The 12856-nt window shown below is 52.8% G+C and overlaps 3 protein-coding genes across 3 annotated transcripts in view; 1 reads left to right on the forward strand and 2 right to left on the reverse strand.

The window, feature by feature from the left end:
- Window positions 1-1159, reverse strand: part of LOC127468692 (transcription cofactor HES-6-like) — a 182725-nt gene extending 181566 nt beyond the window's left edge. The window contains exon 1 of the mRNA XM_051782092.1: window positions 1150-1159. The gene's annotated coding sequence lies outside the window, so the exon portion shown is untranslated. The remainder of the gene's footprint in view (window positions 1-1149) is intronic.
- Window positions 182-6054, forward strand: SRPRB (SRP receptor subunit beta). Its single transcript, XM_051782080.1, has 7 exons — window positions 182-321; window positions 452-546; window positions 1305-1382; window positions 2474-2556; window positions 3078-3214; window positions 4036-4090; window positions 5157-6054. The coding sequence occupies exons 1-7, from the start codon at window positions 216-218 to the stop codon at window positions 5365-5367; spliced, it is 765 nt and encodes a 254-aa protein (XP_051638040.1). The 5' UTR covers window positions 182-215; the 3' UTR covers window positions 5368-6054.
- SLCO2A1 (solute carrier organic anion transporter family member 2A1) overlaps window positions 5963-12856 on the reverse strand; it is a 27228-nt gene continuing 20334 nt past the window's right edge. The window contains exons 7-14 of the mRNA XM_051782079.1: window positions 12657-12738; window positions 11632-11796; window positions 11141-11330; window positions 9949-10108; window positions 9446-9606; window positions 9211-9275; window positions 8975-9095; window positions 5963-8847 (exon numbers count right to left, since the gene is read on the reverse strand). Coding sequence (XP_051638039.1) covers window positions 8727-8847; window positions 8975-9095; window positions 9211-9275; window positions 9446-9606; window positions 9949-10108; window positions 11141-11330; window positions 11632-11796; window positions 12657-12738 — 1065 coding nt within the window. The 3' untranslated portion in view covers window positions 5963-8726. The remainder of the gene's footprint in view (window positions 8848-8974; window positions 9096-9210; window positions 9276-9445; window positions 9607-9948; window positions 10109-11140; window positions 11331-11631; window positions 11797-12656; window positions 12739-12856) is intronic.

Genomic DNA, 12856 nt, shown 5'->3' on the forward strand with positions numbered 1-12856 from the left:
GAACGGTTGGACTCAATGGCCTTGGAGGGCTTTTCCCACCCCAACTATTCCATCATTCCGTGTTTTTCCGGGCTCAACATTCCCGGTCCCCCGATGAGTCTCAGCCCGCCCAGGTCTCCCGGGGGAACTACAACCCCCATGAGACCCCGCGCCCACCCTTCCCGCCCTGCGGCGGGGCCGGAAGCGGAAGTGCTGTGGCGGCCACGTGTGCGGCCATGGCGGGCGGGCTGGAGCCGGACCTGGCGGCGCTGCGGCGGGAGCTGAGCGGCCCTGCCGTATTCTCTGTGCTCATCGCGCTCATCGCCGTCGCCGTCACCTTCCGTGAGTTGCGGGAACCTTCTCTCCCCCCGCCCAAGGGCCTGCCGCGCTCGCTGAAGGGGTGCCGGTGCCGGCGGACGCGGGCTCGGGCGTCCCCTTCTCATCCTCCTCCTGCGCCTCCTCTCTCCCACAGTGATCTGGCGGTTCGTGCAGGGCAGGAGGAGCAGCAGGAAGGCTGTGCTGCTGCTGGGCCTCTGCGACGCGGGGAAGACGCTGCTCTTCGCGCGGGTGAGCGGGGAGGGGGTGCCCGGTCCGGCATCTCTCGTACAGAGGGGAAGGCGCTCTCTTTAGTTCGGGTTTTATTCTCTTACCGAGACCTTTAAAAAGGTGATTTTGGAGATGTAAAGAGGGATGGAGACCGGGTTTTGTCTACCAAGGAGTGTCAAAAGAAATGGTCTTTTGTTTCGAATTTGTCGCAGCAAAAGGTTTTTGGGTACTTGAACTCATCCAGGTCTGCAGCTTCCCCCCGAGGGGCAGCTCCGATCTCTGCTCGGTGTGAACGGGGACAGGACCCGAGGAAAGAGCTGGAGCTGTGTCAGGGGTGGTTTAGGTTGGGTATCAGGGAAAGACTCTTCCCCTAGAGGGTGGTTGGTCACTGAACAGGCTCCCCAGGACAGTGGTCATGGCCCCAAGGCTGACAGAGCTCAAGGACAACGCTCTCAGGGACATGGTGGGATTGTTGGAGTGTCTGTTCAGGGCCAGGAGTTGGACTGGATGATCCCTGTGGGTCCCTTCCAGCTCAGAACATTCTGAAAAGTCTGAAAATGCAAGGAGCACAGTTTTTAATTAATTGGGGAAAATGACCCTTGCAGTAAGTCCCTGCATGTAAACTGAGATCGGATCTCTGGAGCCCTTTACCCCTCACAGACCATCCCAGTTTCTGAGCAGATTAAAGGTGATGCCAGTGATTCAAAGCCTGGACACTGCTTGGAGTGTTTTTTAAGCCTCTCAGGCTCCTTTTTGTGAGAATTACCTGTTCCCCACAGCTGCTGTCGGGCAGATACCGGGACACCCAGACCTCGATCACCGACAGCTCGGCCACGTACCGGGTCAGCCGGGACAAGGTGAGTGCACAGCAAGGCTGGAATTGTCTGGGGCTGCTCCTGCCTTCTCCTGCTCCCTGTGCCAAACCTGGGTTGATCTTTTTCTGCTGCTCAGTCCCCCGTTTGCCTTGGGTGCAGGACAGGATTTTTCCAGGCAGTGCACGTGAAGAAAGTAGGGAAATGCTGGGATTTAGGGCAGGTTCTTTTTACTTTACTCCTCAAACAGTGAAACCTTTCTGGCTGAACACCACGGCTGTGGGGGCAGCATGAGGGAGATTTGTGAGGGGCATTGTTCAGTCACGGTTGCCCTATTTTCTTGGTAGTAATTTCTGGTTCTCCGACAAAAAGCTGAAATTAAAAGCTTCATCAGGCTTAAGCAGAGTCTCCAGCTGCACTTTATATGGTCTCAGAAAGGATTTTGTTGCTTTTAGGTCCTAGACTGCCACAGACCTGGTTATTTTCAGCTTATGGCAATTCTTTCATTCTGGAAAAGTCTCTTTCTCTTGCTGGGTGCACCTTAACTGCTGGGAAATCGTGAAAGTAGGGGGTGTTTGTGTGGCTTCTTATCAGTCTTCACTAAGTGGTGATAATAAGGTTAAAAACTTGGTACAGGGCTTTTTTTTTTTCATTTTTGTGTCTCTAAGATTGAGCAGACAAGCGTTTGGAGGGGGAGAGGTGGTGGAATGCTGCAAGGCATTTCTTTTTTTTTTAAATGATAGACAAGGTTTCCATTAAAATCCAGGAGCAGTGGGCAGGAAGGTCTCCTGTAGTGTTCCCTCCACTCTGGAGAACAAGGAGCCTTATCTGGAGAGCAGTGACGTGGACCTAGCTAGGCCATTCCTTCTCTTTCATACCCTGGCTTTGGCTGTCAGGCTGTGGGAAGGGAAACATTTACAGCTTTCAGATGAAAAAAAAAGTCTCTTGCAAAGGCACTTCTGTGTTATTCCCAGTGAAGTTTGGTGTACTTAGGAAGACTTGCAGTGTGGGAGTAGGTAACTTGGTTCAGAGGGTTTATATTCTGTATTTGCAGGACACAAATCCAGGTTTTCCCCAGTCCATGATCACAGACACCCCCAGATCAGGTGGGGGTAACACCTTGTTTCTGTTCCCAGGGCACCAGTGTGACCTTGATCGACCTTCCAGGCCATGAGAGTTTGAGGCTCCAGTTCTTGGAGAGGTTCAAGGCTGCAGCCAGGTAACAGGGAGGAGATTGGCAGGGCAGCAGGGGGCAGGGGATGTTTTGGAAAGGGATAAACTAAGTGCTGGTGCTGGGAATGCTGTGAGCTGTGCTGGTGGTGTCCTGACAGTCAGAGCTCTGCTGTGGGGTAATGGAGGGTAGTTTTTGCTTTGCTTTTATGGAATATATTGAGTTGGGAGCGCCTCACTAGGATCGAGTCCAACTCCTGACCCTGCACAGGACAATCCCAAAAATCACACCATGAATTCCTTGCTTTGCTGTGCTTGTAGTGTGCCAGGTGGCAATGCAGCTGCAGTGGGGAGGGTTGGGGGATGTGGAATATTCCTGGGGCAGAGAAGGAAGGAATTCCTGCTGGGGCTGGACATGGGATGTGTTTCAGCCAGGAAATGCTGCTGCCCTACACTTGGGTTGGACAAGGTCAGACACAGAAACAAATACATCAGCCCAGGCTGGAATTCTTGCAGGGGAAGATGGATACAGAGCTGCAGCCCCAGCACATTTCTTCCCTCTCTCCCCAGAGCCATTGTGTTTGTGGTGGACAGCGTGGCCTTCCAGCGGGAGGTGAAGGACGTGGCAGAGTTCCTGTACCAGGTCCTGGTCGATGGCACCGTCCTCAAGAACGCGCCCGCGCTGCTCATCGCCTGCAACAAGCAAGGTGCCCTGGCCTGGGCCTGGCATCCAGCCCTGCAGGGAATGGGATTCATGCCATGGGTGCTGAACTCTGTAGGAGCTGGGATTTCAGCGAAGTGAAGGCTGGGATTTAGATTTAAACTCAGACTACTCAGCAGGAGCGTTTTTAGCATCACTTGAGAGACCTACAGCTCTTTGTGTGGGCTTAAGTAAGGCAGGTGCTTTCTGCTTGAGCAGAGCTGTTCCTCAGTCTCCAGGCAGCAGGAAATAGGATCAGCTTGAGCATAATGAACTATTCCTACACTCTTAGCAGCTTCAATATTGAGACCAGTCATTTAGCTGCCAAGAGTCGTTTGGACTAGTTACTGAAAGGGACTCGATTTTCAGATCCATACAGTTTTTACAGTGGAACTGTGGATCCCCCTGTTACAATCTGAAGTTTTTGGGCAGTATCAGGTCTGGGTTTTGTAGCTGTTTTGTGCACTAGTTCAGGAGCTGCCTGAGGCCTTTGTGGCTCCACATGCCCTGCGTGAAAGGTGCTGTGTGGAGCTCTGTAGTGCCAGGACAGGGGGGAGTGCTGGGGCATTATACCCCATCCTCTGAAGCAGCTCCCTGTCCAGCAAGAAGGAATTAAATCCCTGTGTTGTATCAGGCTGTTTTGTTGTTCCCATTGTCTGCGATCCCAAAGCTCCAACATCCCTTATCCCACACAGGCACAGCTGTCCTCATCCCAATAACTCTGATGACTGCACAGCATGAGCTGGCCTTGCTTTAGGAGGGGGAACCAGCATTCTGAATTCTGACAGAAAGCCAAAGAGCTGATTTCCTTTTCTTTTCTCTCTCTAGATGTCACAATGGCAAAATCAGCAAAACTTATTCAACAGCAGCTGGAGAAAGAGCTGTAAGTATGGAATGCGATCTCGATCCCTCTGAACTTGTCTTTTCTCTTGTCTTTTCTCTTACCTCAGTGCTTGGTGAGCTCCCTTGAGCCACATCTGAGTTCAGCTGGCAAAAAAACAGTCTCTTTTGTCTGGGGGCTCAGCAGTGCTGGGTTTACAGTTGGGCTCTATGATCTTAGAGGGCTTTTCCAACCTGAATGATTCCATGATCCAGTAACCCCTTTGGCCAGCAGACGGCAGCAGGGATATTTGTGCTGGTTTCTCTCCCAGGCTGAATATCCAACCTTCCTGTTTTTAAGGCAGGAATTGGTTGCCACATATTCACATTCTCCAGGGAAATAAGCATTGCTTGGTTCTGGTGTTGAGCATTTTCCAGTTGCCTGTGTGCAGATGTTGGGTTTCTAGGCAGGTCACATGTGCCCTGTTACCACTGTTATTCCTGCAGGCTGGCAGATTGCTGCCATCCTTCCCTGGCAGCTGCCATACTCGGATGTCTGTGAGTGGAAAACCCAAGGAAGTGTCTGCTCACTTATTCCTGAACTCTGGGTGTGTTATTTCCCTTTACCCCTTTAATTTAGCTCCATTCTGTGAATAAGGAATATATGGGAGCAGTGGGGGCACTCAATCCCCAGATTGGCACACCCAGGTGCTGTGTCAGGGATCCTGCTGATCCCTGATGCCATGGGTGCCTCTCCCTTCCCAGTTAACCTGTTAAACTGGCACAGACCCTGAGGACTGTAGGCTAAATCTTGTGTAATTCCTGTGATCAGTGGGGAAATTGAGCTGAGGACATCATCACCTGACTTGTGGTGCTGTTTATTGCAAAACCAAACCTGCTCAAGCACCTCTCCTTGAGTGCCCTCCTGCATGTCTGGCTCTCTTGAGCCTCTGCACTTGTGACTTCCATTAGTGGCCAAAGCTCCTGCCTGTGCCTTCCAGGGCAGAGCCCTGGGCCTTCTGTCCTTGGTGTGGCTGCATCCTGCTGGCAGAGCTGCATCCCAAGCATCTCAGCAGCCACAGTATTCCCCTAGTTCCCAGTTCCTGACCCTCTCCCCTCTCTCTCTGCAGCAATACCTTACGGGTGACCCGCTCCGCAGCCCCCACCAGCCTGGACAGCTCAGGGGGTCCTGCCCAGCTGGGCAAGAAGGGCAAGGACTTCGACTTCTCCCAGCTGCCTATGAAGGTGGAATTTGTGGAGTGCAGTGCTCGGGGCAGCAAGGGGGAGGAGGGAGATGCTGACTTGGAGGGCCTGGAGAAATGGCTGCTGAAGGTCGCCTGAACAGGGAAGGGCAGGGCTTGGGGGGCAGGACACTTGGGTGCTGAAGGGAAGAAGATAGTCTGGAGCACTTAAATCTCATCTGGCTGTAGAAAGAAGGACCTGAAGCTGGAATTGAGCACTATGGGAGATTTTCCCAGATTGTGTCTCGTTGCACATTGCAATGTCCTAGTGCAGGAATATTTTTCCCTTTTTTTTTTTTTTGTGGCTTTCTCTTGTTTTAGAGTTGAGGGAGTGGCTGGCTCCTGGCAGACTCTTTTTGTCCTTTGCAGACCCCTCCTCTCCAGTTTGGTGCTTCCTCCATCGCTCAGCTCATCTGTTGTGTTCTTTTCTTTGGGGCTTTCCCTGTCTCCCTGTAGCATTACCAAGTGTTGGGAAGAGCAGGAACAGCCTTCCCAAAGCCCTGTGCCCATAACAAAGCTGATCCTTGCATTTCTAGTCTCGGGAACCCAGTAACTCTTCCACTATCCATGCAGGAGGTGGGGAGGGTTATATTTACCAAGGATATTATATTCTTCTATTTCCTGCAGCCAGAGTCTTGTCAGAACATGTTTGTCATGCTTTGAGCTCCTTTAGCTGAAGATCCAAGGCTGCCTGCTTCAAATCCATGGTGCCCATGGTTTTGGGAAAAAAATTGCTGGTTTTTTGGGTAGTTGTTCTTGTGAAGATGCATCTCCTTGAAAAGCAGAGGCCAAGCACCACCTTCTGTGTAAGGGGGATGGAAAGGTACCAATGAGGCCACAATTGGTTTTAAGTTATTCTTTTTAAAAGTATTCCTGAAATAAATTTTTTTTTTTGCTTAAATGTTTGTTCTCAAGTCTTGCTTTAGTCTGTGTATTTGCCTTGGCCTTTCTTGGTGGTGTCAGATCCAACTGGATGGGGCTCTGCTCCTGCTCAGCATGTTTGGGATCAACCTTCCTCCTCCGTGACCAGGTCTGTCTTGTCAAAAAGCATCCTCTTCTGCACACACAGGGCTTTGGGGTTGGGTGTTTCTGGGTGTGTGTTTGCACCTTAGTCTGAATGTTAGAGATTTGGGAAATACATTCATAAATTGACAATCACATAGCAAAAAAATGACTGAAAAACGTTAAAAGGAGACACTTTGCTGACACACAAGGAAAAGCCCAGCCAGCTGCAGGGCGTGGTGGTTTAGGTGACAGAGCACCACTGCTGTGCCATGGAGGTGACTGTGGCACCCCATGGCTTCACAGCTGGGTGGAGATGGCTCAACTTTCCCTGCAGGGCTGTGTGGCTGAGCTGGAGCTGCTCCCAGAACTGCCCGTGCTGGAGCTGTTGCAGAGCTCCCTGTGTTCTTTGGGCCTCACTCCATGACCTGCCTGTCAAATATTCGGGGCTGTTTTTCCCCAGTGGCTGAAGGAGAGGGAGAAGGGCAGAACTGGAAACTCTGAATGTTGTGTTCTTGGGGGTTTTTTTTCCCCTCAGTCAGCTTTGTGCTTTGTTCTTTGCTCTTCTGCCCTTGTTCCTAGTCTGGCTTTGTGCTGGCCAGGCATGATGCTCCTCAGCCACTGCAACTTGGCAGTGGTGTGTTGGGATGGCTTTGGCAGGACAGTGGGATAAACTCAGTCCCTTCTGCTCCAGCTGTGCTCACACATCTGCAGGGATTGAGGCTCTCACTGTGCTCTAAAGCTCTTTTGGTCAATGTTTTTTGCTATGGGTTGTGCTCCAGATTGTCCCCCTGGAAAAGGCAGATATTTTTGGAGGAGATTGATGAGCACAGTGAGATCTGGGATAGCAGAAACCAACTGACAGTGGAGGAGAGGTTGCTGAAAGGCAAAGAAAAGCAAAAATAATAATGCCTGGACATCAGCATCCTGAGGGTGATGGTTTCCAAGGGTGTTTAGGGAAAATCTGCCAGGTGGAGGGGGGACAGGAATAGCATGGACAGACTTCAATTTCATAGAGACTTGCTGATCCAGAGCAAATCCACCTCTCCTGCCCTTTCACTTGACTCGCTTTGTGAGCACAGATGCAGCAGGGCCAAGAGCACAGGGAGAAGAACAATGCCTTGCCTCTCATAGCAATGGGATAAGGACAGGGGCTGAGTACAGTTACCCAAGAAAACTAAAAGAAAGCCCAAAACCCACTGTACCCTGCCCAGAGCCCTCTGCAGTGTAGAATTTATATGATTTAAAAGTAGCTTCAGTGCTTGACATAAGTAGCTGCAATTGCTGGGCCACAGGTTGAACTTTAACTGAACCACGTGGCTGTGCTGTGTCAGTCAGAGATGGATCAGAGGGGAACCTGGGGAATCTGATCATTAATAATAGTAAAAATCGTTACTAATAGAGTAGACAAAGCTGCAGCTTAAATATTACTTAAAAATTGATAGCTGGAGCAAACAGCCCATAGATCGTGGTCTGTGAGCTGTAACAACCCTGTCACAGCGTGGAGTAACAGAACACACTGAACCCTCACCAAAACCCACCTCAGGGGCTGAAGCAACAGTTTGGTACCGTAACAGCGAAGCCATGAGGAGTGGAAAGGACCTCAGCTCCTGATATGGGTGTTGGTCAGGACTGTTGTGTGAGGGAGGGGGAATGAAGGTTGTAAGGGGATAACTGCCCAGGGATTTCATGGTCCTGCTTTTGAGGCACCAGCTCGAGCAAGCAAATACCAGAATTATCTGTGCCAAGAAATGTATCAAACAAGGGGAGAGCCTCAGGTCAAAAATTGCTGCTGCTTGCAGCCCTGTTCCTGTTGGACTCGGTGATCCAGAATATTCTGTGATTCAGCACAGCATCCCCCCTGCCTTGCCTGGCTGCTGGGGTCAGCTCAGGAGGTGGGGGGAGACCAGGGAACCACCACAGTTGGAAAAGTGACCTTTATTTAAAAAATAAAAAGAGCAACAAACCGCAAATGTTCTGCAACAAACCCCCTGTGATATACTTGTCACAACGCGTGTGTGGTGTCCATGCTGACCTCTGCGAGGGGTGGGGGGACACCGGGCAGTCCCTCAGGGCTGGCAGCCACGTCCCTGCTCCTGTCCCAGCCAGGAAGGCACTACCTGGCTGGAAACGTCAAGCCAGAACAGGGACCATCGCCCACAGCAGGCACTTCTCTGGGTCCACGAGTTCCAGCCTCTTTCTACCTCCTGGTCCAGCTGCTGGGGGGCTGCCCCCTCCCCAGGGTGATGGGCAAGTGCAGCTGGAGAGCCTGGGGGAAGCCGTTCCCAGGACGGGGCTGGCACGGAGTGTCCCTCGCCGGGAGCACGGCGGTGCCCTGGGCTGCAGGAGAGGAGCTCGGAGCTGCTGAGGTGAAGTTGCTCCCGAAAGAAGGTAAAACGAACCCAAATGAGACAAAGAACTGGCAGTGCATGGTGGGGTGTGGAGTCAGTCCCTGGGCTACACCAGCCCCGCTGCCTTCTCCTGCACGTTGTACTCCTTGCTCCTCTTCAACTTCCAGCTGATGAGGGCGAGCAGGACGGTGCCCACCACCTTGTAGCCCACCTGCAGCCCCAGGTATCTGCCAGGAGAAGAGCAGGGAGAGGCCGTGTCCAGAGGTGGCACCTTCAGCTGGCCCCAGGCTGAGCTGGGGACCATCCCTGTGGCCAAGGCTGCCAGGGGGGACAGGGCACAGGTGCCAGGGGTACCTGTTGCGGAGGAAGTTGTTGTTGTAGTAGGCACAGAACCGGCGCTGGGTGCACTGCTGCTGCCAGTAGATGCAGGACGAGTCGATGAGCGCTCCGAACATGGCTGGGGCTGGCAGCCAGGCTTGGGAGAAGAGAGGACGGAGTCAGGCTGCTGTCCCTGACGAGGTTCAACACCTCCTGGGGCTCCAGCAAACCTTCACTGCTCCCCTCAGTCTCATGAGGAGATGGACACTCACCCAGCAGCCTCATTAGTAAGAACTGGACACCGATGGCAAACGACTTCTCGTCCTGGTTCACCACCCTGCAAGGGAGAAGCCACGGGAGGTCAGAGTGGTGGTGCTGGCTCTGGGTTTGGTCAAGACTTGGGCTGGTTGCACATTTATGACATCCCATGGATCTCAACGTGGGGAACCATAACATCACACTCCCCCCTGTGACTCCTGTGTGCCCCCACCCACACCCAGTGCTCACCGTAACACCATCATGTAGAGGGGGTTGTGGGACAGGCAGGCGACCAGGGCAGCGAAGGAGATGAGGAATATGGCAGGTAAGAGCATGTCAGAGCAGCTGAGCGGACAGGAGCCTGAGTACAGCTCCTTCCCAGGGGGGATCTGGGAACAGTTCTTGTAGATCTGTTGGAAACGTTTGGAACAGAACAAACATAAGACTCCCAAAGCCAAGAGCAGGGATTTTAGTGACCCATTGGACCACAGCCCTTTGCAGGAGACCGACGAGAGCATCAGCTCCAATTTTAAGGCCACAGCCATGTGCCATCATCCCTGTTGCTCCAAGCAGACTCCCAGGAATTCTCCATGGCACCTTCCCAGGACTCCAGCTCCCTGGTAGACTTCCCAGCACACTGTACCAAAAAGGTTCCACCCCCTTGTTGCATCTGTCAGGTTCCTGCAGCATCACTCCCCTGTCCCCAGCGAGCAAAGGTTCAGGCTGCTTTGCAAACCACGTGCTTTACTCACCACTTGGTTGGGGTTGGAGGAATTGATGGTGCTGCTGGTGCAGCCAGCGAAGCAGGGCGAGATGTACTCCACCTTGTTTTCCCAGCACACCGGGTGGAAGATGTGCTTGGAGCAGCGGCACCCACTCGGCTCCTTAACCTGCTGCTGGGAACTCAGTGTACTGCCAAAAAGAAGGAGGGAAAAATGGGGAAAAAATTAAGAAATAGGACAGAAAGAAGAAAAATAAAAGTCTCTCTTACTAGTTGACCGGTTTTCCCGTTCCTGTTTGGACTGGGACACTGCCAGCAGCAGCCTGGCCTCCTGCCAGCCCCTGATCCCCGCAGGTACCTCTGGAAGTGTACAGTGAATGTCACAGGAATTATGTTATGTCTCCAAACAAGTACTCACACATTTCTTTTTTCCTTTTTTTTTTTTCTTCCCTCCCCAGCTGAAAAGTAATTGGCCAAACTCCTGGAAAGATGGACCTGGGCTCCATCAGAGCTGCACAAGCAGCTGTGCGAACAGCCCCAGCTGGAAACACCACACAGGCACAAACTGGAAGTGGGCACATTCCCAAACAAGCCTGATGACAGCGAGGACAAATCCAGTGATCTGTGCTGTCTTTCCTTCATACCTGAGGGAGTGCATCTGCTAAGTGGCACAGCCGGAATCCTGCAGGAATGTGGCACAAGGGAGCTGTCCCTGGGCAGGGTGGGATAGGGCTGCTCCATCCCTGCAGGAAAATGGCACCAGAAACCCTAACCCTAACCCTTGCTGGCATTTCCACTAGGAAATGAGCACAATGCACTTGATATCAAGCCTTGGTGGTATCTAAATACCATTTTTATCTTAAAAAGTCATGGTAAGGGTCAAAAGTATCCACTGAGGTGCCAAAAAAGGTGATGTCCAGCTCAAACACAGGAAGCACGTGAGGTGATGTGGACACAGGCACTAATATTACCAATTTCCCCCTAAGAATCCAGAGTGAAAAATACATCCTGCTTGTCTGGCACAGAAAATCAGGGATAAATGACCTCCCAGGCTCTCTGTGCTGTGAATTGCATGGATCAACTCCAGGCAAATGGGATCAAGGAGCAAGCAGCAGCACGGCGATGTCTACTGCCTCTCCACCTGTGTGTATCCCTCCCCATGGGCAAGCGGGACAAGGGCTGGAGAAACAGGGAGCTGGGAGCAGCCCAACGACCTGCATTACCTGTGGGGGTAGATGCCCTCGATGTGCCCTGTGGAGCAGCCCATGAAGAAGATGGGGAGGCAGAGGAGGATGGAGAACATGAGCACCACCACAGCGAAGCGGGGGATGGCCCGCAGGGAGAAGGCGAAACGTTTCATGATGATCCCTCCTAAGAGCATCCCAAGCGCTGCTGCCGGCAGGTTCACGGCTCCTGCAGGGAAATGAGGGCATTAGGGGGGTCCTGCCTGCCCAGCATCCCTCCCTGGGCAGGGGGTGCCTGTGTGGACCTCGTGGGAGCTCGGAGAGCCCACAAATCCCACCATTATCCAAGGCAGCCTAAGGCAGCTGGGAAACCTCAGGCCAGGAAAGTCACCAACCACCCCAAGGTGAACCCCAGGTCTCACTTAAAAATGAGCTTCCAGTGGCTTCTCCTGCAAGAATTTAAAAATTCTGGGGAATACAGGAGAGTGGGTCTGTGCTGATGGGTATTTTTTACCTCCATCCGTGCTCACCTATGAGGAAGTTGGCCTGGGAGGAGGAGGCACCGTACTGCTTCTCCAGGAATTTGTTGAGGAAAGTGGCCAGACCCGCAATGACTGAGGAGAAGCTGCACTGAGCCAGCACCAGGAGGATGAAAAGGGGATTGAGCAGCAGCCTGAGGAAGATCTTCGGGAATCCTATGGGGAAACAGCAGGAAAAATGACTTTTAGCCATGTGATCCTCACGCCAGCAACTTGTACTGGGAAAAAAACCCCACCCTTAGGCTGTTCCCAGCGAGGATGTCTGTGGGACAATGACGATCTGCTGGGGATGTCTGCGGCCATGGGAAAGTGGGATGTGTCTTGGCAGCTGGCAGGACTATGGATGAACACAGTGTTTTCCTGGGGGTACATTGTGTCCCCCGGCTCTGTCAGCAGAGGCAGACAGACTCCAGGCTCCTTGGGGCCAGCTCTGTTTATTTGGTCTCTAATGAGCTTTTCTAATTAGCAGAGAGTGCTGGGGAGAGCCGGCATCATCCATCAAAACCCTGTTGAGATGGAGAAGAGGGAGCTGGCAGCTCCAGGATATGACTGTGGTGGATGGAGAGGGAAGGAGAGAGGAGGGCCTTTATTTGGGAAGAAATCGTCATGGAGATAAAGGGAGTCATTAATCTGGTCCCTCACCATTGGCATCCCTCTCAAGCCCATTTTGGCTACACATAAACAGAGCAGTGTCAGCTGCAGTGGGGTGACCTCCTCGAAGGGGGGGCTGGTGTCGCCAGCAGCCCCATGCCCACCCCTGGAGCTGGGGCCCCTTTTCCAGCACACACATTTTAAGGTCCTCAAACCAATCATCAAAAACAGCTCAGGCCCCACAGACATCAGCACTGCTTAGAGCAAGAGGAAGGCTGTGTCCCCCTTCCCTTAGGGCAGGGCATGCTGCAGCCCTGGAGGTGCCAGAGCTGGCCCTGGCATTGCCACACAACACCCCTCGGCTTGAGATACCATCATGGAGGTCCCCGCCCGCCCACCCTCGCCTGGACGTGCCAGCCCTTTACTTTTTATAAACTCCAGCAGGGAGGTCTCTTCAGCTGCCCCTGTCTCCATCTTCCTGAGCATTCCAGCCTCCCCGTTCCGGTCCTGGAGAAGGGGAGAGGGGCAGGCTGTGGTGAGAGGGGAGCACCCATGGGTGGTTGGCACCATCCTGGGGCGCAGCAAGGCTGCAGAGGGGCAAGGTCTGTCCCAGGTGCCTTTCAGC

This window comes from Manacus candei, unplaced genomic scaffold, assembly GCF_025592945.1.
Source record: "Manacus candei isolate 608988 ecotype Guabito, Panama unplaced genomic scaffold, ASM2559294v1 h1tg000015l, whole genome shotgun sequence".
Taxonomy (NCBI): domain Eukaryota; kingdom Metazoa; phylum Chordata; class Aves; order Passeriformes; family Pipridae; genus Manacus; species Manacus candei.

Bases quoted from the DNA above. Each gene is read 5' to 3' on its own strand.
- SRPRB (XM_051782080.1), top strand. From the start codon at position 216: ATGGCGGGCGGGCTGGAGCCGGACCTGGCGGCGCTGCGGCGGGAGCTG. The intron at 547-1,304 runs GTGAGCGGGGAG...TGTTCCCCACAG, and splicing joins AGACGCTGCTCTTCGCGCGG to CTGCTGTCGGGCAGATACCG. The intron at 4,091-5,156 runs GTAAGTATGGAA...CTCTCTCTGCAG, and splicing joins CAGCAGCTGGAGAAAGAGCT to CAATACCTTACGGGTGACCC.